At 36.8% G+C, this 27,174-nt stretch overlaps 1 protein-coding gene across 1 annotated transcript; it reads right to left on the bottom strand.

Annotated features, from left to right (window-relative positions):
• Positions 1–986: 986 nt before the first annotated feature.
• LOC149813898 (U-box domain-containing protein 52-like) lies at positions 987–26,200 on the bottom strand. The gene is made up of 9 exons (XM_089991221.1): positions 26,005–26,200; positions 24,019–24,137; positions 22,669–22,790; positions 20,750–20,856; positions 19,370–19,614; positions 19,172–19,267; positions 18,489–18,833; positions 1,541–2,290; positions 987–1,249 (listed from the first exon to the last, which is right to left on the bottom strand). The coding sequence occupies exons 1-9, from the start codon at positions 26,198–26,200 to the stop codon at positions 1,067–1,069; spliced, it is 2,163 nt and encodes a 720-aa protein (XP_089847347.1). The 3' UTR covers positions 987–1,066.
• Positions 26,201–27,174: the final 974 nt, after the last annotated feature.

Below are 27,174 nucleotides of genomic sequence, written 5' to 3'. Positions count from 1 at the left end.
CACACATAGATCGAAGGCGATAGAGTAAAAAATCACATACATATATATATATATATGGGGAAATGGGAACCTACTAAATCCGAAACCTACTAAACATAGATTTTCAATGTTATTTTCACCACAAAAATTATAAAAATTGTATGCCGTTGATTTTTGAAACCTTATAAAAACCTATCCATGCATCGGAATCAAATGCTCCAAGAAGTGATTCCTATAAAAACAAGCATATAGATCACACCTGTGCATTCAAAATTTCAAAAAAATACCAAAAATTCATTTCATTTAGTAGGTTCTTATATATATCAAAATTTTTAGTCTATCCGTGGAGAAAGCTCACATTATCAAACTAAACATATCTTACTTTTGGTGGCCGTATCTCATTTGGAAAGTGTCCAAGGCTGCACCTAAGCCGAGAACGGACCATGCTCAAATTAGTTCAGGGCCAGGAGGTCCACACAGTTTAACGCCAAGACCAAGCTCAAGCAAAGGGACATCAATCTTGAATTGCTTGAGTTTGAGCTGATTAAAACTTTATTAAGTGCCATCTACCGGAGTAATAGCATAGTTTAGGGAAAAAACATCTCTCAAGCAGTTGTTCTGCGGGCTCACAAAGCTCAGCCAACAATGATTGTGAAACATCAGTTCTGCCAAATCAATGTCTCGGTCAAATAGCAAGCAGGATGGAAGATATCATTTCTTAATAATCCAATAGCAAGTAGAATGGAACAGATCATTTCCATCAGTGGTATAATAGACTAGAGAAAAAGATGAAATTAGTAATCAGTAAAGGAAGCCAAGTTAGAGAATGTGGGAACTTCAAGTAACAAGCAGGCATCACAAGCAAAGGATCTGGTTATATAACCGCAATAGGATGTGGTTGCTCGCAACATCAAGCCATTGGAATTCCAACAATTTCATTAGAGAGAGAGAGAGAGAAACTTTAGCTAAATGACCAGAATAAAGAAAAAGAACTGACAACCTCAAGGGCTAATACAACAGATCCATGGTTCCAGTCTAAACCAACCAAAGGCAAATGATGTCCTGTACTCAAGAGAAGCTTCAATTTCTAATTATGTACAAAGTTAAATAATGCCCATTTCTTGTTACCAAGCAAGAGAAACTTAAAGTCCCATTGTTTTTTCAACTTCCACTTTGAGATTACAGAAGAAAGAGTATGATAGTAATGAAGTTCTATGGCTTTCCACTCATATCTCGTATATAAAGCCATCAGATACAATCCCTGGGTCGTCTATAGTGTCCTGAAATTCCATATCAAGATTTCAGTTCTCACCAAGGATGATGCTACCAAGAAAAATGGAAAACAACAAATCAAGAAAACACCAGCTGCACTCCAACTCAAACAGAAGCACACACATAAGCACACAGACTCACTGCCACACATGCACAGAAAAAGACTAGGAAACACAAAAATGCACATTTTAAAGAGAACTCATGAACTATAGTCACAGACTCACAGCCAAGTGATAAAGATGATCTTAAACATAAAACATAATTTGCGCTAGAAAAGGAAGGTTCTAACCTGAAGTACTGAGCACAGCAAATGACATGGAGAACCATGTATTTTGGGTATTGACTGCTTCTCACGATCAGCAACCGCCTTCAATCTCACCAACACTGGAAGAACATCATCCTCTAGATCCGGTCTATCCTTGTGTCTGAATTCAGCACAATGCAATCCCAAGTGTGCCAGCTCCTGCGTCTCTTTGATAGGCCACTTCCCCCCATTATCATCCAAAATTTCTTCCAATTGGCCATTTTCTATTGTCTTCTCCACAAAGTGGGTCAGCCCCATAGGAGGCTGTCCTGTCAACAATTGCAAAATTATGATGCCAAAAGCATATAAATCTGATTTTGGTGAGACCAAACCAGTTCTTTGATACTCTGGATCAACATAACCACATGTGCCCACAAGAGCAGTGTTCTTGCAGACAGTCGCCATGGTGTAATGATCAAGAGGGATGAGCGTACATAGACCAACATCTCCAATCTTGCTTACAAGATTGTGATCAAGCAAGATGTTTGCGGGTTTTAGATCACGATGAACGACTGGCTGTGGCTTAGAACTATGTAGAAAAAGCAGAGCAGAAGCCACTTCCCAGGCTATTCGAAAACGGTCAAACCAAGAAATTGGTGGGGTACCATTCTTTCTGCGTAGCCTGTCATCCAGACTACCGTTTTCCATGTACTCATAAACCAAGCAACCACGATCAGGACAAGCACCAATAAGTAGCAGTAGATGAGGATGACGAATTCTACTGAGTATCTCAAGCTGCAACCAAGATAAAATTTCAAACTCAGGAACAATTTACTAAACAAGTTTCTGGCACTGCTTTAACTTCTATAAATGACATACTTCTCTAAATGGCAAATAATCACTCAAAAAATATCTTCTGCATGAAATTTCAAAAGTCAGGCAAATGATGTTAAAATGTAAACACATAATATATATATTATATATATATAATAATAAAATAATTATATAATATATATTTATTTTATTATCTTTTTCTTCTTTTTCTTTTTGTAGTTCAATTTGAACTACATGTCAAGATCTATTTAGATCTTGACTAAATCACTAGTCGTTGAACTTAGAAATAGAGCCATTGGACTAGGTCCGACGAGTCTCTTGGAAGAGCTCTTCCATGCCCTCCTCCTTGTATAAATAGGGGTGATCCCCTCCTTTGTAAGTATCAATGCTTCTTAAGCATTTTGTGTATGAATAAAATATTATTTATTTTTCAAGTGTTCTTCCCTTTATACCCTTTCAAGGGTCATGCTTGTAGTGTCTCCAATAGACACATGTTTGTGAGTTGTTCGTGCATTTGTGGAAGACCATCATTTCATTACATGGTATCAAAGCCACGAAGACCTTAGATCTTGAAGTGCTTCACCTCGATTTCCATGCCTCATTTACAAAAAGTGTTTCATCACCTTGTTCTTGGCTCAAGAAGATTCGTTTGAAGAAAAAAGGACTTGAACTACAAAAACTTGTATTTTATCCTCTCTCTTATTCTCTTATCTACTCTTTTCTCTCTCTCTTGTCCCATATATTCCTCTCTTACTCTTGTAAAAGATGAATGACAATGATAAGATCACCATCATACCCATGAAGCTAAATGATACTAATTATGTAATGCGGGCTTCGATTATGAAGCACTACATTTGGGGAAAAGGATTATGGGGTATAGTGGATGGTTCCGATTTGGAACCTAAACTATCTCTTACCAAAAAAGAGGGGGATAAAGAGGTTCCTCTAACGGAAGAGGAAAAGAGCAAGGCGTTAGCCACCTATGAAAAGAAATGGAAAGAGTGGAGGATAGGGCATGCAAAAATTATGTCATGGCTAATTAATAGCGTAGAAATTAAAAAATGCTTGTCTTGCTAAGTTTGAGCATGCCGATAAAGCTTGAGAATACCTTAAAAACATGTATTCTCTTAAAGATATTGCTATGTGTGCAATTTACAAGACAAAGTTCGGAAAATGACTTAAAAAGACAAAACTATTCGAGAATATTACAATAAGTTGTCCAAACTTTGGGAAGAGTTGGCTCTTCTTGAGCCCAAATGGCATTGTGTCAAAGATATCGAGCTTCGTCAAAAGCAACTCGATATGGAACATTTCTATCAATCTGTGAATGGTCTAAGGCCAGAGTTTGAATCTACCAAATCGGCCCTTTTACATCGTAAAAAAATTCCTTCTATTGTTGATACTATCGAAGACCTCACTATGGAGGAAAATAGACTTAGAAAAAGTACTCCAAAAGTTGAAATGACTCAGTTCTAGTTGTGTTTAGACCGAGAAATCATACTCAAACTTACAAACCGCCTCATTTTGGAAGGCAAAATGGTGACTTTGACAAAAGAAAAGTCATTTGTCATCATTGTCATGAACTGAGGCACTATAGGCCTCAATGTCTAAAGTTAAAAAGAAGAGAAGAAAAAAGAGTTGCAACAATCAAAAGATCAAAATGCACCTGTATCTATGGTTCAATTGATGAAAAATTTTCAACCTCTTCTCAAAGAGGCATCCTCCTCAACTGAAGCCTCAATTGGAGCGGCTGATGCATCTTTCTCCCGTCCAGGTAACTTTCCTTAGCTTTTAGATACTGGTGCTTATTTTCACATGATCTCGAATGTCAATAACCTATTCGAATGTCTTAAAAATAACTTAAGTGTGTCAAAGGTTTTTACAGCCTATGGCATATCTCTTGAAATAAAAGGAGTAGGATGTTTTGAAAATTTTCAAAAATCCAAGAAATTTTTTATTCCAGAAGTTAGATATATCCCTAAACTAAATTTGAATCTCTTATCTATTTCACAAATATCTTATTATAGATGTAATATCTCCTTCTCTTCTCATGGTTGTTAGGTACAGGATTGCCAGTCAGGGAGGTTGATTGGGGAAGGCTATAGAAAATGAGGACTCTATTACATGAACTTTTTAGACTTGCCTAATAATGCATTTTGTTATAATATTCAAAATTTTAAATTGGATTTTGTTAAAACATATGTAATAATACCATAATACCCGATAGGGGTATTATGGTCATTTCACAAAGTACCCCATAGGGGTACTTATTTTGTTTCTCGTATTTCACTATTTTTTATTTTTCTTTTTATTTTTATTTTTGTATTTTTTGGATACCGAAAATGGGCCCCACAATGGAGTCGTTGGGGCCCCCAACGGTCACATATGTGACCGTTGGGGGCTCCCAACGACTCTATTGGGAGCCCCTTTGGTCTCCTCTTCTTATAAATAGGGGGAACCCCCCATGTATGTTGTATTGCTCTTGAGAGCTCCTCTTCAATAATAGTGATATTATTTTTCATGTGTGTAGCCTTTTTATAAGGCCCTTTGTATATCCCTTAGTGGATTTTCTCTCTTGTGCTTGTTGCACTTGTCCGTGTGGGACATAGTGAATGCTTTAGCATTCTTGGTTTCTTCCGCTTATTTCATTACATGGTATCAGAGCCATAAGATCTTCTAAAGGTAAAATCTTGTCTCTCTCTACTTCCTTTCTTTCTCACATCTTCCTTGTGTAGCAATGGAAGTCAAGATCGATCTATCATTCAAACTCAATGGAAAAAATTACATGATGTGGGCATCCGCAATGGAGAATAATCTCAAAGGCAAGAAGCTTTGGGGTTATGTAATGGGAACCGTTCCGGAACCCCAACTTAAGCTCACAAAGATGGAAGGAGATCAAGAGAAAGCACTTGAAGGCGATGCTCGTCTCAATGCCATTGAAGATTATAATCATCAAATGGAAGATTGGGAGAGCAACCATGCAAAAATCCTAGCATGGTTTATGAATAATGTCGAACTTAAGGTATGTGCAAATATTGCAAAATTCCGCCGGGCAAATGAAGCTTGGTTTTTTATGAAGGGTATGTTTACCCAAAAGGATCTTGCAAGAGCTTATTTCTTGCAAGAAAAAGTAAGAACCACAAAACAAGGTGACATGAGCATACAAGATTACTATAGTGCTCTAAATCCTTTGTGGGATGAATTGGCTCTTTTAGAGCCTAAATGGGTATCTATGGAGGATGTGGTTCTAAGACAAAAACAAATGGAACAAGATAGATTGTTTCAATTTTTATTTGGGCTTCGTCCCGAATTTGAACAAGTGAGATCCTCACTTCTCCATAGATCCACGTTTCCTCCCTTAGAAGAAGCTATTGCCGAGATTACTCTAGAAGAGACTAGGCATAGCATGGGTAAAAGCATAGAGAAAGTTCTTGCCGTATCTAAACCCGGCAATCATGTTAAAACATACAAACCACCTCATTTTGGTAAGCAAGGGAGTGGTGGAAGAAAAATGATTATATGTCACCATTGTTATAAGCCGGGACATATTAAACCCGTTTGCCCAAAGCTAAATGGGGCATTCAAGCCAAAGGTGGCTTCCATTGAAGAATCCACCACCAAAGAAGATGACGGCAAGAACGGGGATCTCAAAGACACTCTTGGACAAATCTCCTTGGCTCTTCAACAAATTTTAAAGGTCACTTCTTCCACCTCCGGTGCCGCCATTGCCTCATCATCACCTCCCGGTACGTACTCTTGGATTTTAGATTCCAGAGCTTCTTTTCACATGACCCCTCATGAAAATGCATTAACCAATGTGCACACCAATTCAAAAATGTCTTGTGTCTCTACGGCCGATGGAACTTTTCTCAAAATAAATAGTGTTGGAACTCTTGATTCTAAAAATGTTCAAAATTTCCTTGTTCCAAAAGTTAGAATAGTTCCAAAATTAAATCTTAACCTCTTTTCCGTTTCTCAAATAGCCGACCATGGATGTGAAATATCTTTCTCATCCCAAGGGTGCTTTGTGCAGGATCTCCGGTCCGGGAAGCGGATTGGGCAAGGCCATAGGAAGGGAGACCTTTATTTTATGGATAATTTAATGCTTCCAAATACCTCATTTTGTACTTATGTCCAAGACAAAAATATTGAAACTTGACATAAAAGGCTTGGACATCCAAGTTACTCTAAAATGTATCTTTTTCCTTTTGGACACAAGTTTTGTAAAGAAAAAGATATCAATTGCAAAGATTGCATTTTTGGCAAAATGAAGTCTACTCCTTTTCCTATTAGATCCTTTGTGACAACAAGACCTTTTGAATTGGTACATTCCGATGTTTGGGGGCCATCTCCGGTTCTATCTAAAGGTGGTTATTCATATTATGTTACTTTTATTGATGATTATACTAGATATGTATGGATTTATTTTCTTAACTTTAAATCGGAAGTTTTTAACTTTTTTAAAGAATTCCATGCAAAAATTCAAAATCAATTTCAAAGTCAAATATCCATTCTTAGATCCGATTCGGGTGGAGAGTACTTATCAAATGACTTTCAAGCATATCTAAAACAACATGGCATTTGTCATAAAAAATCTTGCCCAAGAACTCCTCAACAAAACGGTCTAGCGGAAAGAAAACATAGGCATATTTTGGAAACCACTAGATCCTTACTCATTTCTAAAAATATTCCTAAAAATTTTTGGGCCGAAGCCGTGTTAACCTCCACCTATTTAATCAATAGGATGCCATCTTCAAAATTGAATAATATCTCTCCTTATGAAAAACTTTTTAATGACACCCGACTACAATCGTCTTCGGATTTTTGGGTGTAAATGCTTTGTTCTTTTACATAAAAGAGATAAATTGTCACCTAAAGCAATAGAATGTGTATTTTTAGGATATGGTGAAAATAAAAAAGGCTATAGATGCTTTGATCATAAAAACAATAAGTTATTTGTCTCCAAAGATGTAACCTTTTTAGAAGATGAAAATGGATTTGACATATTGGAAAAATCAAATGAAATTGATTATATGTTTATCAATGATCTTTTAGAAGATTCAAATGATGACTCTTTGAGTCATCCGGAAATTTTAGAAAATACTCATGATTCTCATGATGATGATGTATCACCAACTAATGGTGACAATCTCCAAGTATACACTCGGCGTGAGGAAGCCCAACCTATTAGTGCTTTAGAAAAATTCCTGCGGCTTAATGAACCCCTAGAAGAAACCTCCCTTAGGCGTTCTTCTAGAGAATCTATTCCACCTAATAGGTTTGTCTCATATGAAACTCTTTCACCTAAATATAGAGCTTGTCTAATAGCCTCGCATTCTTATTATGAACCCTCCCATTATAATCAAGCAAAAAGTATACCTCATTGGGTTGAAGCAATGAAAGTTGAACTAGATGCTTTAAATAAAGCTAAAACTTGGGAAATAGTTCACCTTCCTCCAAATAAGAAAGCTATAGGATGTCGATGGGTCTACAAAGTCAAAACAAAAAGTGATGGTTCCCTAGAGCGCTATAAAGCTAGATTAGTTGCTAAGGGATACTCACAAGAATATGGCATCGATTACGAGGAGACTTTTGCTCCCGTGGCTCGCATGACAAGCGTTAGAACTTTAATTGCGGTAGCATCATCTAAGAAATGGCCTATATTCCAATTAGATGTTAAAAATGCCTTTCTTAATGGTCAGTTGAATGAAGAAGTATATATGGACCCTCCGCCGGGAATCAGTGTTAACCAAGGTCAAACCCTTCGGTTATTAAAAGCCTTATATGGTCTTAAACAAGCCCCTAAGGCTTGGTATGATAGATTTAGTGCTATCATGTTACAATTGGGATTTCGCTCATGTTATACTGACACTGCTCTTTTTGTTAAAAATGCAGGTAATAGTATCATCATCCTTCTGCTTTATGTTGATGATATGATCATCACTGGCAATGATGAAAGCGGTATTCTTAAAGTTAAAAATATGTTAAAACATAATTTTGATATGTCTGATCTGGGTTTTCTCAGGTACTTTCTTGGTATAGAAGTTGCATACTCTCCTCGAGGGTATATACTGTCACAGATGAAGCTTGCTGCAGACATATGTTCCAAATCTGGGATTTCAGATGATAAAAAGGTGGAGACTCCCGAGGTTATCAATGCTAAACTACGACTGGAGGATGGAGTTCTGCTGGACGATCCTACGCCCTACAGGCAACTCATAGGCTCCCTCACCTATCTGACTATCACCAGGCCCGATATTGCTCATGATGTGCACTCTGCAAGCCAGTTTCAGCATGCTCCTACATCTGTGCATATGAGTGCTGTGCTCCGGATCATTCGATATATCAAAAATACTTTGACTAAAGGGCTATTCCTATCCTCAATCTCTTCCTTAGATTTACTAGCTTATACTGATGCTGACTGGGGAGGAAACCCAAATGATCGAATCTCAACTACTGGCTTTTGTGTGTTCCTAGGGGATTCGCTAATTGCTTGGAGGTGCAAGAAACAGCAGAAAGTCTCATTGTCTTCTACTGAAGCAGAATACAGGGCTATGGCAACCACTACAATGGAGCTGGTGTGGCTTCGAAGTCTTCTTCAAGATATGGGAGTCAAAATTACCGGGGCTTTGAAGCTTTGTTGCGACAACAAAAGTGCTATCTATATTGCCAGCAACCACACTTTCCATGAGAGGACGAAACATATTGAAATGGACTGTCATTATGTACGTGATGAATATCTTCGTGGGACAGTAACACTGCCATATGTCACTTTAGAATATCAACTTGCCGATTTCTTCACCAAAGCCCTGCCTGCTCCTCGCTTCTTGTTCCTCCTTGGCAAACTTTCGGTCATTCCCCCGTAAAGTTTGAGGGGGGGTGTTAAAACATATGTAATAATACCATAATACCCGATAGGGGTATTATGGTCATTTCACAAAGTACCCCATAGGGGTACTTATTTTGTTTCTCGTATTTCACTATTTTTTATTTTTCTTTTTGTATTTTTTGGATACCGAAAAGGGGCCCCACAATGGAGTCGTTGGGGCCCCCAACGGTCACATATGTGACCGTTGGGGGCTCCCAACGACTCTATTGGGAGCCCCTTTGGTCTCCTCTTCTTATAAATAGGGGGAACCCCCCATGTATGTTGTATTGCTCTTGAGAGCTCCTCTTCAATAATAGTGATATTATTTTTCATGTGTGTAGCCTTTTTATAAGGCCCTTTGTATATCCCTTAGTGGATTTTCTCTCTTGTGCTTGTTGCACTTGTCCGTGTGGGACATAGTGAATGCTTTAGCATTCTTGGTTTCTTCCGCTTATTTCATTACAGATTTATGGCACAAAAGACTTGGAAATCCTCACATGTCTAAAATTCAATATCTTTCAAATTTGGAAAAATTTTGTAATTTTGAAAGTTTTTTTATTCTTGAAAAAATGAAAAGATTACCATTTCTTAGTAGAACTTTTGTTTCTTCACGACCACTTGAGTTAATACATTCGAATGTTTGGGGCCCCACACCAATTATTTCCAAAGGTGGTTATGCATATTATGTCATTTTTGTTGATGACATTTCTAGACATATTTGGATTTATTTTCTTAAACATAAATCTGAAGTTTTTGCTAACTTTCAAATATTTCATAAAATGATTAGAAATAAGCTTCAGAATGATATTTCTATTTTTCGCACTGATTCAGAGGAAGAGTTTATGTTCAAAGAATTCAAAAACTATCTTAATTTATATGGCATTACACATCAAAGATCATGTCCACACACTCCACAACAGAATGGCTTAGTCGAACGTAAACATCGACACATTATAGAAACTACTAGAACCTTGCTAATTGCAAATCAGGTTCCAAAAAGTTTTTGGGCTGAGGCGGTCCTAACTGCCACCTACCTCATCAATGGGATGCCATCTTCCTCGTTAAAGAATATAACTTCAATAGAAAAATTTGTCAATTTAGCTCCAGATTATTCTAGATTAAGAGTCTTTCGATGCAAATGTTTTGTTTTCACCCACAAAAATGACAAACTCTCTCCTCGTGCAATCCCATGTGCCTTTTTAGGATATGCTGATAATAAAAAAGGCTACAGGTATTTCGACTTTTAAAATGAAAATTTATATATGTCAAGAAATGTATCTTTTTTGAAAAAAGAAAGTTTCTTTGAATTCGAAAAATCCAAGGATGTCACTGAATATTCTTTTTTAATTGATCTAAATTCAAAATCCAATAAATGTGATTTTGAATGTGACTTTGACAATGATCAAAGTCCTATTGTTGTTGAAAATTATAATGATAATAGAGAGCAAATCCATAGGGATGTTAGTCTACAATATTCAAGACGTAGAGAGCAAAATCTTCCATGTGCATTAGAAAATTATTCTGAAGTTTCACCCAGAAGTACATCTAGAATTTCTAGACCTCCTGAAAAATTTGTGTCTTACGAATCTTTTTCACCCACATATAGGGCAGCCATTGCATTAATACAATCATATGTTGAACCTGTTAAAATACATGTAATTCATATATATATATATATATATATATATATAATACCCGCAAGGGGTATTTTAGTCATTTCACAAGTACCCGATAGGGGTACTTGTTTTTCCTCTTTTATTTTCCCTTTTATTTTTTGTAAAACATATTTTTTATTTTTATGTTTTTTGCTCACACAAAAGGGGCCCCACCATGTAGTCGATAGGGCTCCCAACGGTCACATTTGTGACCGTTGGGGGCTCCCAACGACTACATGGGGAGCCCCTAGGTGGCTCTCCTTTTAAGGCCTCTTGGCCATTCTCCCTCTCTCTCTCTTGTGTATAAATAGGGGTGAACCCCTCTTGTATTCTTCACTCTTGAGAGCTCTCTCTCTTTCAATAAGAGACATTTATATTTTTATGTTGTGTTGTCTCTTGTGGGTTTGGGTAGTAGCCCTTTTTTGTTTGCTCATTAGTGGATGTTGTAAGTGCTTAGTGCACTCTTTGCTTTTCCGCATATTTCATTACATGGTATCAGAGCCTTGTGTATGCTTTTCTTCTTAATATAGCTAGTTGTGTAGCTATATTTTTTTCGTGTTGTATCTCTCTTCTTTTATCCTCTTGTGAGTGATTATTATGGAAGGAGAACAAAAGATTGATCTCTCCTTCAAGCTCAATGGCTCCAACTACATGATGTGGGCCGCCGTCATGGAAAACAACCTCAAAGGGAAAAAGCTTTGAGGATACATTATGGGCACCATTCCGGAACCACTACTCCAACTAACTAAGATGAAAGGTGATCAAGAAAAAGCTCTTGAAGGAGATGCCAGCATGAAGGCCATTGAAGATCACCAATCTAAAATAGAAGATTGGGAAAGTAAGCATGTCAAGATCCTTGCTTGGTTCATGAACAATGTGGAGCTCAAGATTTGCGCCAACATTGCCAAATTTCGGATGGCAAATGAAGCATGGTTCTTCATGAAAGGTATGTTTACCCAAAAAGACCTTGCTCGTCAATTCTTTCTTCAAGAAAAATCCGGACTATCAAGCAAGGAGAAATGAGTGTTAGGGACTACTTTAGCACTCTTGGCCCTCTATAGGATGAGCTATCTTTACTAGAACCAAAATGGGTTTCTAGTATAGATGTGGAGTTAAGGAGAGAACAAATGGAAAAAGAACACTTTTTCCAATTTTTACATGGGCTTAGGCCCGAATATGAACAAGTTAGATCCTCCCTCCTACATAGATCAATGCCTCTTCCCTTGGAAGATGCCATAGCCGAAATATGCCAAGAAGAAACCCGTCTTGGCATGATTAAAGGAGGAGATGATGTCTTGGCCGTATCAAAACCCGGCAACCATATGAAAACTTACAAACCTCCACATTTTGGAAGACAAAATAACTATAATGACAACTATAGAAAAGTCATTTGCCATCATTGTCAAGAACCGGGTCATATAAGACCTAATTGCCCTAAGTTGAATGAAGCACCAAAAAATAAGGTTGCTTCCGTTGAAGAAGCTACTCAAAAGAAAGATGAAGCAATCAAAGGAAAGGACTCTTTTTCTCTTGCTCAACTATCGGAAGCACTACAAACTCTACTCAAGATTCCATCAACTTCGGGTGCCGCCGTAGCTTCCTCCTCTCCTCCAGGTATGTCGTCTTGGATCCTTGACTCTGGAGCTTCCTTTCATATGACCCCCCTTGAAAATGAGCTTTCCGATTTATGTAATAATTATAAAAACTCCTATGTTTTGACTGCCGATGGAACATCTTTACAAGTAAAAAGTTTTGGAACCTTAAACTTTTCAAAAGATTTCTTTGTGCTAAACGTAAGAGTTGTACCTCAACTTAATTTAAATCTCCTCTCTGTTGCTCAAATATGTGATCATGGATGTAAAATCTCCTTCTCAACTAAGGATTGCTCTATACAGGATCTCCGGTCCGGGAAGCTGATTGTGCAAGGCCATAGGAGGGGAGATCTCTATTACATGAGCAACTTGAAACTCCCCACCAACTCTTTTTGTAACCATGTCCAAGATAAAAATATTGATATTTGGCATCAAATACTTGGACATCCAAGTTTCTCAAAAATGTACTCCTTTCCATTTGGAAAGAAATTTTGTAATGAGAAACATTTTGTTTGCAAGAATTGTATTTTTGGCAAAATGAAATCTACTCCTTTTCTAAACCGAACTTTTGTGTCCAAAAGACCTTTTGAGTTAGTCCATTCGGATGTTTGGGGTCCTTCCCCCGTCATGTCTAAAGGAGGGTACTCCTATTACGTCACTTTCATCGATGACTACACTAGGTATGTATGAATCTACTTTCTCAATTTAAAATCCGAAGTCTTTGATTTTTTCAAAAAATTTCATATGATAGTTAAAAATCAATTTTCAAGTAATATCTCTACTCTTAGATTCGATTCGGGTGGAGAATATTTATCAAATGAATTTCAAAACTATTTAGAAGTAAATGGAATTTGTCATCAAAGATCGTGCCCTAGGACTCCCCAACAAAACGGCTTGGCCGAAAGAAAGCATAGACACATCATGGAAACCACTAGGACACTCCTTATTTCCAAAGAAATTCCAAAGAATTTTTGGGCCGAAGCGGCCTTAACCTCAACTTACTTAATAAATAGAATGATATCTTCATCCTTACAAAATACATCTCCATACGAAAAACTATTTGAAAGAACACCCGACTTCAATAGATTAAGAGTTTTTGGATGTAAATGTTTTGTCCTTACTCATGAACGGGACAAATTATCTCCTAAAGCTATTGAATGCGTTTTCTTGGGTTATGGAGAAAATCAAAAGGGTTTTAGATGTTTTGACTTAAAAAATAACAAACTCTATGTATCCAAAGATGTAACATTTTTGGAAAATGAAAATGGTTTTGTGAAAACTAAAGATATTGACAAAAGTGAATATACTTTTTTGTTTGATCTTCTATCTCAAGAAGATGAGACTCCTCAAGAAGAGGAAATCTCTAATGAGTCTTTGAATGACCTAGAGGAAATCCCTCTTGATAATGTTATAGATGAGAATAATAGACCAATCCAAACATATGTTAGGCGTGGTCAACAAACTCAGATGAGCGCCTTAGAAAAATACTCTCAAGGATCCAACATAGAAGAAACCTCTTTAAGGAGATCCAGTCGGATATCCAATCATCCTAATAGGTTTGTTTCCTATGAGTCCCTAACTCCAAGATATAGAGCATGTCTAATTGTGTTGCATTCATTTCATGAACCCTCACACTATAACGAGGCCAAAGATATTCCCCAATGGGTTGAAGCCATGAACTTAGAGCTTAGTGCCCTTGAAAAAGCAAAAACTTGGGAAATAACTTCATTACCCACTGGAAAGAAATCAATAGGATGTAGATGGGTCTTCAAAATTAAAACCAAAAGTGATGGTTCATTAGAACGTTATAAAGCACGGTTAGTTGCTAAAGGATATGCTCAGGAATATGCTATAGATTATGAAGAAACCTTCGCACCTGTTGCTAGAATGACTAGTGTTAGGACTCTTATTGCTATTGCGTCAGTGAAAAAATGGCCTATCTATCAACTCGATGTTAAGAATGCATTTCTAAATGGCGAATTAAATGAAGAAGTTTACATGGATCCCCCACCAGGAGTATGTATTGGTAAAAATAAGATTCTCAAACTTAAAAAGGCATTATATGGTTTAAAACAAGCCCCAAACGCTTGGCATGATAGATTTAGTGATGTAATGACAAGTTTGAATTTTCGTTCATGCTATACTGACACTGCTTTGTTTGTGAAAAGTGCAAGGTCTTCAATAGTTATTTTACTACTTTATGTTGATGATATGATCATCACAGGAAGTGATGAGCAAGGCATTAATGATATTAAAAAGGTTTTGAAAGAAAATTTTGATATGTCTGACCTTGGTTTCTTAAGATATTTTTTAGGAATTGAAGTGACGTACTCTCCTCGAGGGTACATTCTCTCTCAGATGAAACTTGTTGCTGACATCTGTTCAAAATCTGGTATCTCCGATGATAAGAAGACAGAAACCCCAGAAGTCATCAATGCAAAATTAAGGTTGGAAGATGGAACACCTCTCGAGGATCCTACTCCCTACCGGCAACTTGTTGGGTCTCTAACCTACTTATCCATCACACGGCCAGACATTGCTCATGCCGTCCACTCTGTCAGTCAGTTTCAACATGCACCTACAACCGTGCACATGAGTGCAGTCTTAAGAATCGTCAGATATATCAAAAACACCATAACTAAAGGAGTTTTTCTTTCCTCTGCCTTGTCACTTGATTTAATTGCGTATACTGATGCAGATTGGGGAGGAAATCCCAATGACCGAGTCTCAACTACCGGATTTTGTGTTTTCTTAGGTGACTCTATGATTTCTTGGAGATGCAAGAAGCAACACAAAGTATCCTTGTCCTCGACGGAAGCAGAATATCGTGCTATGGCCACTACAACCATGGAACTTGTGTGGCTAAGAAGCCTCCTCAGTGATATGGGCATTGTCATCTCTACTCCTTCGAAGATGTGTTGCGACAACAAAAGCGCAATCTATATTGCAAGCAACCACACCTTCCATGAGCGTACTAAGCATATTGAGATGGACTGCCATTACGTTCGTGATGAATACCTCAGAGGAACCATAGCACTACCTTACGTCACATCAGAATACCAGTTGGCGGACTTCTTCACTAAGGCTCTTGCGGCTCCTCGGTTTTTGTTTCTCCTTAACAAGCTTTCGGTTATATCCCCGTAAAGCTTGAGGGAGGGTGTTAAAATACATGTAATTCATATATATATATATATATATATATATATATATATATATATATATATATATATATATATATATATGTATAATACCCGATAGGGGTATTTTAGTCATTTCACAAGTACCTGATAGGGGTACTTGTTTTTCCTCTTTTATTTTCCCTTTTATTTTTTGTAAAACATATTTTTTATTTTTATGTTTTTTGCTCACACAAAAGGGGCCCCACCATGCAGTCGATGGGGCTCCCAATGGTCACATTTGTGACCGTTGGGGGCTCCCAACAACTACATGGGGAGCCCCTAGGTGGCTCTCCTTTTAAGGCCTCTTGGCCATTCTCCCTCTCTCTCTTTTGTGTATAAATAGGGGTGAACCCCTCTTGTATTCTTCACTCTTGAGAGCTCTCTCTCTTTCAATAAGAGACATTTATATTTTTATGTTGTGTTGTCTCTTGTGGGTTTGGGTATTAGCCCTTTTTTGTTTGCTCATTAGCGGATGTTGTAAGTGCTTAGTGCACTCTTTGCTTTTCCGCATATTTCATTACAGAACCCTCATCCTATTCTCAAGCCAAAACTCATATAGAATGAATAGAAGCCATGAAAACAGAATTAGATGCATTAGAAAATGCAAACACCTGGATTATCAAAGATATTCCTCCAGGTAAGAAACCTATAAGCTATAAGTGGGTATACAAAGTCAAAACCAAAAGTGATGAAACCTTGAAAAGGTATAAGGCCAGTCTAGTGGCAAAAGGATATGCCCAAGAGTATGACATTGATTATAAAGAAACATTCTCTCTTGTGGCCTGTATGACCATTGTCAGAACTTTAATAGCCCTGGCCACCATTCAAAAATGACTTATCTTTCAATTGGATGTCAAAATGCTTTTTTGAATAGAAATCTCACTGAAGAAGTATACATGGAAGCCCCACCTGATATTAGTATCCCTAAGGGTAAAGCTCTTCGTCTAGAAAAAACTATTTATAGTCTTAAACAGGCTCCAAAAGCCTGGTATGATAGATTTAGTCATGTTATGCTTGATATTGGTTTTCAACCTTGTTTAACTGACACTGCTTTGTTTATTAAGAAATCTGATGCATGCATCATTATTCTCCTTCTCTACGTGAATGATATGATCATCATTAAAGGCGACAAACAGGGAGTTGCAAATATCAAAATTCTTCTTAAAACTCACTTTGAAATGACTGACTTAGGTTTATTAAGATATTTTTTAGGCATTGAAGTTGCTTATTCCTCTCATGAGTATTTGATATCTCAATCTAAATTTGCTTTTGATATTGTTTCGAGGTCTGGAATTATAGATGATAAGAAAGTGGACACTCCAGAAGCTGTCAACGTTAAAATGAAAATTGATGATGGAGAACTTCTTAACAACCCTACTCCTTACAGACAACTTATTGGAGCTTCTTATCTTTCTATTACTAGGCCAGATATAGCACATGTTGTTCACACTGCTAGTCAGTTTCAACATGCTCCCACCTCTGTGCATATGGGAGCAGCCTTGCGTATTATTAGATACTTAAAGTACTCTCTTTCACGAGGACTCTTCCTGTCTGCTTCATCATCTTTAAATTTAATTGCATATATTGATGCTGACTGGGGAAGGTGATCTAAATAACAGGCACTGAACCACTGGTTTTTGTGTGTTCTTAGGTGAATCTTTAATTTCGTGGAGGTGCAAGAAGCAACAGAATGTCTCACTTTCTTCCACCGAAGCTGAATCCAGAGCCATGACAACCACCACTATGGAAGTTGTTTGGCTCATACGATTGCTAACAGATATGGGAGCTAAAGTGACGCAAGCTTAAAAAATGTACTGTGCCAACAAAAGTGTCATCTACATTGCAAGAAACCAGACGTTTCATGAGCGCACCAAACACGTTGAGATGGACTGTCACTATGTCAGAGAAGAGTAATTATATAGAACCATTGATCTGCTATATGTTACATCAGAGTATTAATTAGCAGACTTCTTCACGAAGCCTCTCGTTGCTCTCAGATTTCACTTTCTCTTAGACAAACTTTCGCTTATTGTATCGTAAGTTTGAAGATGAGTGTTAAAATATAAACATGTAATATATATTATATATATAATAATATTAAAATAACTATATAATATATATTTATTTTATTATCTTTTTCTTTTATTCTTTTTCTTTTGTACTTCAATTTGAATTACATAGTCAAGATCTATTTAGATCTTGACTGAACCACTAGTCATTGGACCTAGTCCAACGGCTAGAAATAGAGTCGTTGGACTAGGTCCAATGACTCTATTGGAAGAGCTCTCTATGCCCGCTTCCTTCTTGTATAAATAGGGGTGATCCCCTCCTTTGTAAGTATCAATGCTTCTTAAGCATTTTGTGTATGAATAAAATATTATTTATTTTTCAAGTGTTCTTCCATTTATACCCTTTCAAGGGTGTAGTGTTTCCAATAGACACATGTTTGTGAATTGTTCGGGCATTTGTAGAAGACCACCATTTCATTACAAATGCCCACCATTTCATTACAAATGCTGAGATTGAATTTGCTTAATGGCATTAATATCAAATGACCATGAATAATGACAGTCTTAGCAGTTGACAGTTGCCTGCTGTTCAAATCATGGGCCTGATACAATCTTACTGAACACACATCAGGTTGAATTTGAGTTGATATGACTTGGCAGAGTGTCATGCAAGTCCACAAGGGGAGCAAGCTGAGTCAGCTCAGAGAGTTGCTGATCTGGTCCCCATTATTTGACATGAAACCAGGCAATTGCTAACTGATATGTCAGAGTCCAAATTCACATTATTATGTTTTCAAGCAACATTTAGAAGTTTCAAGTGGTTAATTCTTGGAAGAATGGATTGTCATAATCATACCTCCCTTCGATATTGTTTGTCATTCTGGATTTCAACTGCTTTCAAGACTTTCACAGCTACTGTGATATGACGCAAAGTGCACTTGTAAACAGCTCCATAGCCCCCCTCTCCAATCTGAAGTGAATCAGAGAATGATGAAGTTGCAGAAACTATTTCTTCCCAGTCAAATTTCTCAAATTGCTGATCCGAGTACAGATGTGTGCTTTTCAGCTTATGGTTTATTGCAAATTCAGCTTCCTTTGCAGCAGCTTCACACATTGCGAGTTCTCCAACCTTCTCTTTTTTTGTGCTTATCAATTCAAGCCTATTTGTTTCTTTCATCTTTAGGTTGCTTAGCTCAGCTACCTAATATAAAGAAATCCATATGATCCACTTTTAGTTGCATTATCATGACATTAGCCAGCACAAATGAGTTTGGTCAAACATGCAAGGTTAAGCCTAAGAATTTATTCTACAGATAGATGAACTCACATTAATAGATTAAAAAAAAAAATCTGTGCATCTGTCTTTTAATTTCATATAGTCTGAGTATTTCTGCCCTTTTTCTGTTTTGTGATTCTATGATCCTGATTTTATTGGTTAAAACTAAGGGATGCACAATGTGTGGATGCAACAAAAATATACCCAATAAATAAGTTCGATGAATATACTAAAGATATCTTCTAGAATGAGACTGGGATCACCTTGCAAGAAGTATTGGGTTCTGCATCTTGAGCCATCCTAAAGAATTCTTGGACATGCCGAAGCTCAATCCTTAGTTTTTCTAGCTCATCATTTATCTGCAACAAAATGTTGCAAATTGGTTAATTACTACCAATTAGAAATTAGATCCTCAAGCAAATATTAACTTATTTTGAGAATAAAAATGCAGGATTTACTACCTGGCTGTTTAACAATGATGAATCTGTTAGGGAATTTGATGTAGAAATCCGATGAGAAACTCCAGAACCAATAGAGACAAAATCTTCCTCATGACAACGTCGTGGAGTCCTAGAGTGGGACATGTCAACAGCACTAGTTATTCCACTACCATCATGCTGATTTATAGTTAAAGGAGCCATATATCGCTGATCCACCAAGGGTGGAGAATGCAATTGAAGTTCTCTAAATAAGCCTGCTAACCATCCTGGTACCCAAAGAATTATAACTGAGTTAGCCATGTGAAAAAGTTCCAGCATCAAGAATGTCAATGTAGTATTTAAAAAAGAAAAGAACAGTTCCAATATAACTAAAAGGCCCTGTCAACACTCCTAGCATCAATTGCATTTAGTATACTCTCTGTATAGTTTTCCTGTTTACATTAAACAATTTCCCATCCTATCACCCAAGTGCTACTTTGGTCATTGACTATTCCAATGGGATGTGCCTGCACACGCTTCCTGTTTACTGCAATTTTGTTCCATGAATGTTAATTCCAATTCTTATTAACCAGCTTCCGCTGTTGCTTCTCATTCTTCATTTGCATCAAAGTATTCATTATTGGCTTTATATTCTAAGATATCAGTAACATCTTGCACTGTCTTCATCATGTTTTGCTATACAAACAGAATTCACTAGCATACTTGATAAGAGAATAAGATTGCCATAAGATTCACCAACCACAAGCAAAACACATTTGAATTTTCTCCATGCCTAATTGATTACAACAGTCCATGCAGAGAGAGAAAATATATATGTAATATTCAGATTTTTCTATTTGTCATGCACCTGCGCCCATTCACACTCTAGCCAATGGGAGTTCCTTCTTGATAAGATGGGAGCATGCTTACATGCATCTGCTGACACAAATAAATTACAAAGACAACAATTTCAACAACTTAATGGAAGTATGACCCTAAGGCAAGAGTTACATGTATGCATTCACACAATCTCATTCACTTTCTTTATTTGTGCACATCTGATTAATACAAATAAAATTTCAAGACAACTATAAAGTATAAACTAAATATACACAACAAATATACCAGTGTTCAAGAAAAAATAGATGCATACTGCACATAACCTTTTCAAGTTCATCAACTTTTTATACATGTGGATTGGTCTGTGTGTGCCATATGCATTCAATGTTAAATCCTCTATGTTTAATGTCAGTAACACTAAACCAATTATTTTGAACAGTTCATGGGGAAGGCCAAAATCTAGTTGAGAGCCTCCAATGAAGCATCTCAACGAGTTCCAGCCTACATATGGTTGGATTTCATAGGTCTAAGAAAACCAAAGTTTGACAAACATTACCCAGCATTAATTTTTATAATGCCAACTTGCCTCTTGCATGTTGCCGAGGAACTCCAACCAGTCGCACTTGACAACACTGACATTTTTAGACATTCCACTTTTAAGCTCGTGGAGTGTCCAACACTTGTAGGCACTTCATACAGGAGTCCAGTATTTACGGTGATTGATAAATCTTTCTTTGTAATTTTAGATCCAGGCTTCCCTTGTTGTCTTTGAATTGAGGTACATCTTTTGTGGTTAATTTTGTAAAAGTACAAGCATCTTGATGGCTTATTTTTGTCATATATTCATTATTTTATCCTCGAGCAAAGTCTTGTGAATTAACTCACTAGTATTTTATTTACTCTTTCATATGTAACATTAGTCTGGAAACCTCTCTTTGTGGTTGAAGCTGTCACACGGACTCGGCTAGGGGGTCGACACGCCCCGACACGGGTGCGGACACAGACACGGGGCGGACACGGTCAACGAAGAGTCGGACTCGGTCAACGCACCGGGGCTGAGTCCATCCATGTTTTGGACTCGGTCAACGTTGACTGAGTCTATATTCGTCCATTTTTAGGGTAAAATACTAAAAAAAATGATTTTATATATATATATGTATATACACTGTGCTGTGTGCACAGTCGACTGTGCACTTTATATATATATAGCCGAGTCCCCGTGTCCAAAATTTTTGAAATTGCATTGCACCCGTGTCGCACCCGCACCCATGTGACATAGGGTTAAAGGTGTTAAGGCAGCGTACTGTTTCAGACACACACACACACACACACAGTGTTACTGTGCACAACTTTAATGGATGTTAAGAAATCCACATTTTTTTGCTCCTAAATTTTGGAACACCATTGGTGGGTTTTTACACTGCCACAAGCATACTGGTGAATCTATAACAATTGCACCCCCAAATTTAACGGTATAAGCATGAATGAATAGATAAATGCAGTAGAATCATCAATGGTTTGCATACCACCAGATCTTTAAAACCTATCTACCATCTCAGGAAGTGATGGTGAGTGCAGTATGAAACATAATTATGCTGATTAACACTCATGTTGAACCAACAAAAAGGAAAGATGATCACAATCATCACATCTATTCAAAAGACCAAGAAAAGAAAAGAAAAAAATTATTGCATACTACAAGGATCTTATACTGCATAACTATTTTTCTATAGAGCCAAATTGTGCACTAATAACTCTACGCAAGCAAGACTACCTGTCCGTTTGGTGGAAGCATAACTGGAGAAACTGTTAACAGAGAGACTTGTTTGGCTTCTTACAACTTCAGCACCTTTATTTATCTCTAGCCTAGCTGTATGCACGGATGATAATTTTCCTTTTGATACAAAATAGACAACACAGAAGTGTGGGTCCCAACCCAAAACCGCTGTGGATGCGTCATTTCCAATGAATTTCCTTCATAAAAAAGACATGTCTTTAGTATATAATTATGACCAATCATATGCACCTTTGGAACAAATTAGAAGCATAAAGAACACATGAAAGAAATAGAGGGAGAGATAAAAATTTTGTAGCGACTGAAAACATTTGGATGGAAAGATATCCTGTGGAAAAAGTTTAAATTGTCAAAATAGATCATCCTATTGATTTTAAAATTAAGAAAGAGCAAAATGTTTTTGATTGTTCAATCACAAGCTGCCATAACCAGTCATCATTCTATTTGATAGGGATTGTGATGCTCTCTCTCTCTCTCTCTCTCCCTCTCTCTCTCTCTCTCTCTCTCTCTCTCTATCTATCTATCTATCTATCTATATATATATATATATATATATAGAGAGAGAGAGAGAGAGAGAGACACACATACATACACACACGTGCAACTTCCTTGATACACAGAATATGCTTGTAACACACATTCACTTTGAGCGCACATAAAGATGCATGCACAAACACACAAAACACATTATCTTTGTGGTAAATACCTTGAGAGAGCATTACGAGAGGAGGACCCTAAGATAAGCTTACTAATTTTAGATTTAACAACTTCTGCAGATATTGCAGCCACTATATCATCTGATTCAATCACCACCATTTCAGCTTCTATCTACATATGAAACATGAACAAATAAATTATGTTTGCTTAACAACAAACTGCAAAATATAAATGGGAAATATGAGTGAAGAAAATGAAATTTGAGAATAAGAAGTGCAAGAAACCACAGCAAAAGCGTGGTCGCACCTGTAAAATAAAAAAAGAAACTTTGCCGACATCTACACAAAGTTTGAACCAGTCTAAATCCGCCTCCTATATTGAACACAATTACAATATCATTAACTATTAAAATCCAAGAACTATGACCAGAAGTCAGTCAAAGTTGTTACATTATGACTTGCAGATTTTCCTATGATGTGAATGGCCTTGAAGCAATTTGGTCTCCAAGTTGCAATTTTTTAGAGAGAGAGAGAGAGATCTAATGGATTGTTATAATCCAGACACAAACACAACCATTCAGGCTTAGTCAAATCGATGGCTCTAGTAACCAAAAGCTAAGGCCAGCTCAAACTTAACCATAAGTTGATTGATTAGCCAGGATTGGACAAAGACGATATTCACAAGTTGTCAGCAGATAATCACTTATGTTTTAAGTCAATACAAATACAACTCTGCCTTGACTATGGGTCAAGCAGGAAAAGGTGCTTCACTGCAAAATGCAAAATTAACCACAAATGTGCCAAAAATATGTAATCCCTCATAGATGCAGGTGCAACCAGATCAGGCTTGGTCACACCTCCAATATGAATCTGACAATTTATTTGTGGATAAGGGTCATTAAAATAAGTTCCAAATCGGTATTCAGACAGGATTCAGATTTACACATTAGGATCAGTGTTTTATGATGGATCTATTTTTGTTGATTCAGATCTAATCCGATCTTTCTGCACATTTTACATGTAAAAACCTTAATTCAGTCTTCTTTTAACAAATCGAGTATCACCATATATATTTTGGATCTGGATTCACTCTTAGATCATCAGATTGTATTCAGATTCATACTCGGATTCAATGAACTGCATAAAAATTGGATTTGGATCAAGCATAATCCATCCCATATCCAATCCATTCGCAGCCCTACTTACAGCTAAACACCACATGCAAGTTCGTGCATATCCATTATGGTGCATTGCATGGCAACTTTCATGAGGATCAGTGCAACCTAAGCATCAATACTCCAAAGTAATAGGAAACCATTTTTGAAATACATTTCACTCTCCCATTTTCATGTATATTTTAAAAATAAATTGGTCAAGAAAAGAAAAGAGAGAACTGAGACCTTTCTCTGGGCACAAATCTGTTGGTAAGGAGCAAGCATCTCATTTGTCTTTGATTCTATTTCATCCATATATGCAGAAGCTATATCCTCACGAACTGCAGAGATTGGAAGTGATCCCACTGCATGTACAAAAATTGGTCAGCAAACATACAGAAAACAATAGCTAAGTTATTTTCCATGAAAAGAATATTCATTATAGGTTAGCAAAAAATGTTATACATCTACATATTCTTTTCAGATTATCTTCATTATCCCCAAGTATTATTGCATGTCTAAGTTAGTAAAGCCTTTATACAGATTTTACCCAACATTTGTTAATATATAAAGGATATATTATATTTATTGTCAGCTTTTGTATCAAAGTTGACTCCATATAACTTACAAAGAGCTTGAAGTGCCAAAGCCTTATTTTCCATATTTTGGTCATATTGATATTTGTGCTTATATGTAAGTGCGCACACACACACACACATATATATATATATATATATTATATGGGAAAATTTGTATCTCTTAAACAGTTTTACCTCCTAACTGTCCTAAGTCCTAATCACTTTAAAAAAAAGTTGCAGGTATTTTCTGTTTAATCTAAACCGGTGGATGTGTTTATTATTGCTTATTTACTAAAAAAAACATAGTTTGCATGAGCTCAATTTAACTAGAAATTATTTATTTATTTATCATCAAGCTTAGAGTAATATGAGCCACTGATTTTTGACTGCCTAAAAACATATCTAAACATGAAAGGTACCTCATCCAATGCATGTTTTCTACTAAGCTATATAAAATATCTGTAAGTTAGATTAAGCAAACACCTACACATGCTACTTTAAGCCCATTTAGGATGATTAGGAGATAAGATTGCTTAGGACCTATATGTTACTCATGCATACATACATGTACATGTACATACATACATGATACTATACCACTCTCCATACCTTAGTTGATCAACTCTATTACATAAGTTGATTCCTATCCTAGCTTTTATATCATATTATAACATACATAAGTAAGCAGGACTTACGGTATCAGCCAAAAACCTCAATAATTGATCTTTACGGTGCTTCTTCTATCAATTAGATCCTTTATCCATAGAATCTAGTATATGAGCCATACTTAGCTTTTCATATATCAGCTTCTATGAAGTCTGTTTCTTTGCTACAGCTTATAAAACTTGTTCCCCTTTGGATAATGGATATGTAGAAAGCCTATTTTGTTTATTTCTCCATGGATTTCCTATGCTAGCAATAGGAGATTTTAATACTAGCTGATTTTATCTTTCTTTCCTTTTTTCTATTTCTATACACACACACATGCACACGCATACACACACATATATAGATGTATGTATGTATGTATGCATGCATGCATGTATATCCCTAGTCTCAGTTCTTTTGTACTTCTTCTCATTGTAGTGTTCTTCACCTACATATTTAACTTGACTTGATACTTTGTTACATAAAAGTTTGTTTCCTTAATTGGTTGCTTGATCTTTCTTACAGATCTTTTGTCTTTAATATTAATTTGGTTAGTCACTTTTCTTACAATTCCATTGTGATAAAAATAAAAAGACAACATGCTCAACTACCATTCATTTAACACGTCTCTGTCATGTTGAAACCGACAGTTCCCTTGGCGTACAAACATATCAATGTCTCAGCCTTCATTTACAACCATCTCCCCTGTTTTCATGCCCTATATACAGGTAATAAACAAATCTAAACAGATGAAATCTATCAAATCATTTACAGGATATCACAAGTGAAATCTATTCTCGAAAAAAAAAGAGTTTAGGGCTAAAGGGAAAATTAGAGGTGATGCAAGTCTGTGGTAACAGATGTTTGCAATAACAGAAATGAACTTTATATGCTTTTACATGCTACAAGAAAATCAACAGTTTTCTGGTTTTAATTGTGTTCTGCTAAAAGAGTTTCACGGGCAATCCCCTCCAGAAGGGTTGCCAATATTTCATAATTAACATACTTGGGCCTTGAATCATTGTAATTTTGGGTCGTATGTGTAGGATCTTGAATACAATTCTTCTTCCATCAGAAACAAAGTTCCCCAGTGCCCATTTAAGTGCAAGCTTGCTGTTCTTCTTTCCACTGGCAGCGACTGCAATTGTTGTAGTTGGTGTCGGCGGAGATGCGTGTTCTTTTTCCACATTAGGCACTTCCATTTGCACTTCTGAGCTGGAAAAATCAAAGATTCTTCTCTCTACTAGGAAAGAAAAAGGATACAAGAAGCAACATTAGTACAGCAACCAGAATAAACTTGGTTTTAGGGTTCTAACAGGCACCACCATTCTTCAGAAACATAATGGCCATTTGGGAGTCTCACATTAAAACTGGCTGGGACTCCAAGCCCAAAACAATCACCAAGTTGTTTGGTATAGCCGAGCTGCTAATCTGCTCAGCTGCCCAAACTCCAAAACCGGATACCCTGTCCAAGCGGGTTCCAGTGGACTAGTCCCAAGCAGGTTTTACAAGTCTCAATCAGAGTGTACACTTTACATTCACAGACTTCACTAAGAAATTCTGAAACCAAGATGAGCAAAGAAACAAAACTTAAACTAAGATAATCAATGCCATCTTCTTTTTCTCCTTTTTTCTCTTAAAACATCCTAGGCCATAAAAGGTCATCACTAATTAACCAAACACGGAAAGTGGGTAGGATTACAAAATCATGAATCTATCATGTAACAACCCATAAACGTAAATAAATTCAAGAAACGAGTACATTACAAAAGAATTAATGTGTTTGAACATAGTCTTCCGTCAAGCAGAAAGCCAAAACTATTCATGAGAAGATTGGTGGTAATCGCTTAGAACACAAAAAAGACCTTCAAACATATACAGCAGCAGAAGTGAATTCCCCACAAGCAAACTGCAGTAGATTGCAAAGTTACAAAACCAAAGAACCCAAAAGCTCAATCACCGGCCCAGAGAAAACAAAAGGTACACAAGAGAAATCCTCAAAAGCCCAAGCAATGACTCAAAATCTTCAAAAACCAAGGCAATGATTCGATGATCAACGAAGCAAAAACCTTGGGATTGCACGAAACATTGCACCAAAGAGGAAGAAACCCATTACCCGGAAACTCCTGCAGCTATAAAGGGAAGAAACTCTGTCGCAGAAACAACTCTTGCCTCT

This window comes from Nuphar pumila, chromosome 16 (genome assembly GCF_984573655.1).
Source record: "Nuphar pumila chromosome 16, dmNupPumi1.hap1.1, whole genome shotgun sequence".
NCBI classification, from domain to species: domain Eukaryota; kingdom Viridiplantae; phylum Streptophyta; class Magnoliopsida; order Nymphaeales; family Nymphaeaceae; genus Nuphar; species Nuphar pumila.
This window is presented reverse-complemented; position numbering and strand designations above follow the sequence as displayed.

What these genes read in the sequence shown, in the direction of transcription:
- LOC149813898 (XM_089991221.1), bottom strand. Translation starts at nt 26,200, where the DNA reads ATGGAAGTGCCTAATGTGGAAAAAGAACACGCATCTCCGCCGACACCA. An exon ending in CATCATTGTTAAACAGCCAG is followed by an intron (nt 19,268 to 19,369) that starts GTAGTAAATCCT and finishes ATTTTGTTGCAG; the next exon opens with ATAAATGATGAGCTAGAAAA. An exon ending in ACAAACAATATCGAAGGGAG is followed by an intron (nt 2,291 to 18,488) that starts GTATGATTATGA and finishes TCTTGGTTGCAG; the next exon opens with CTTGAGATACTCAGTAGAAT.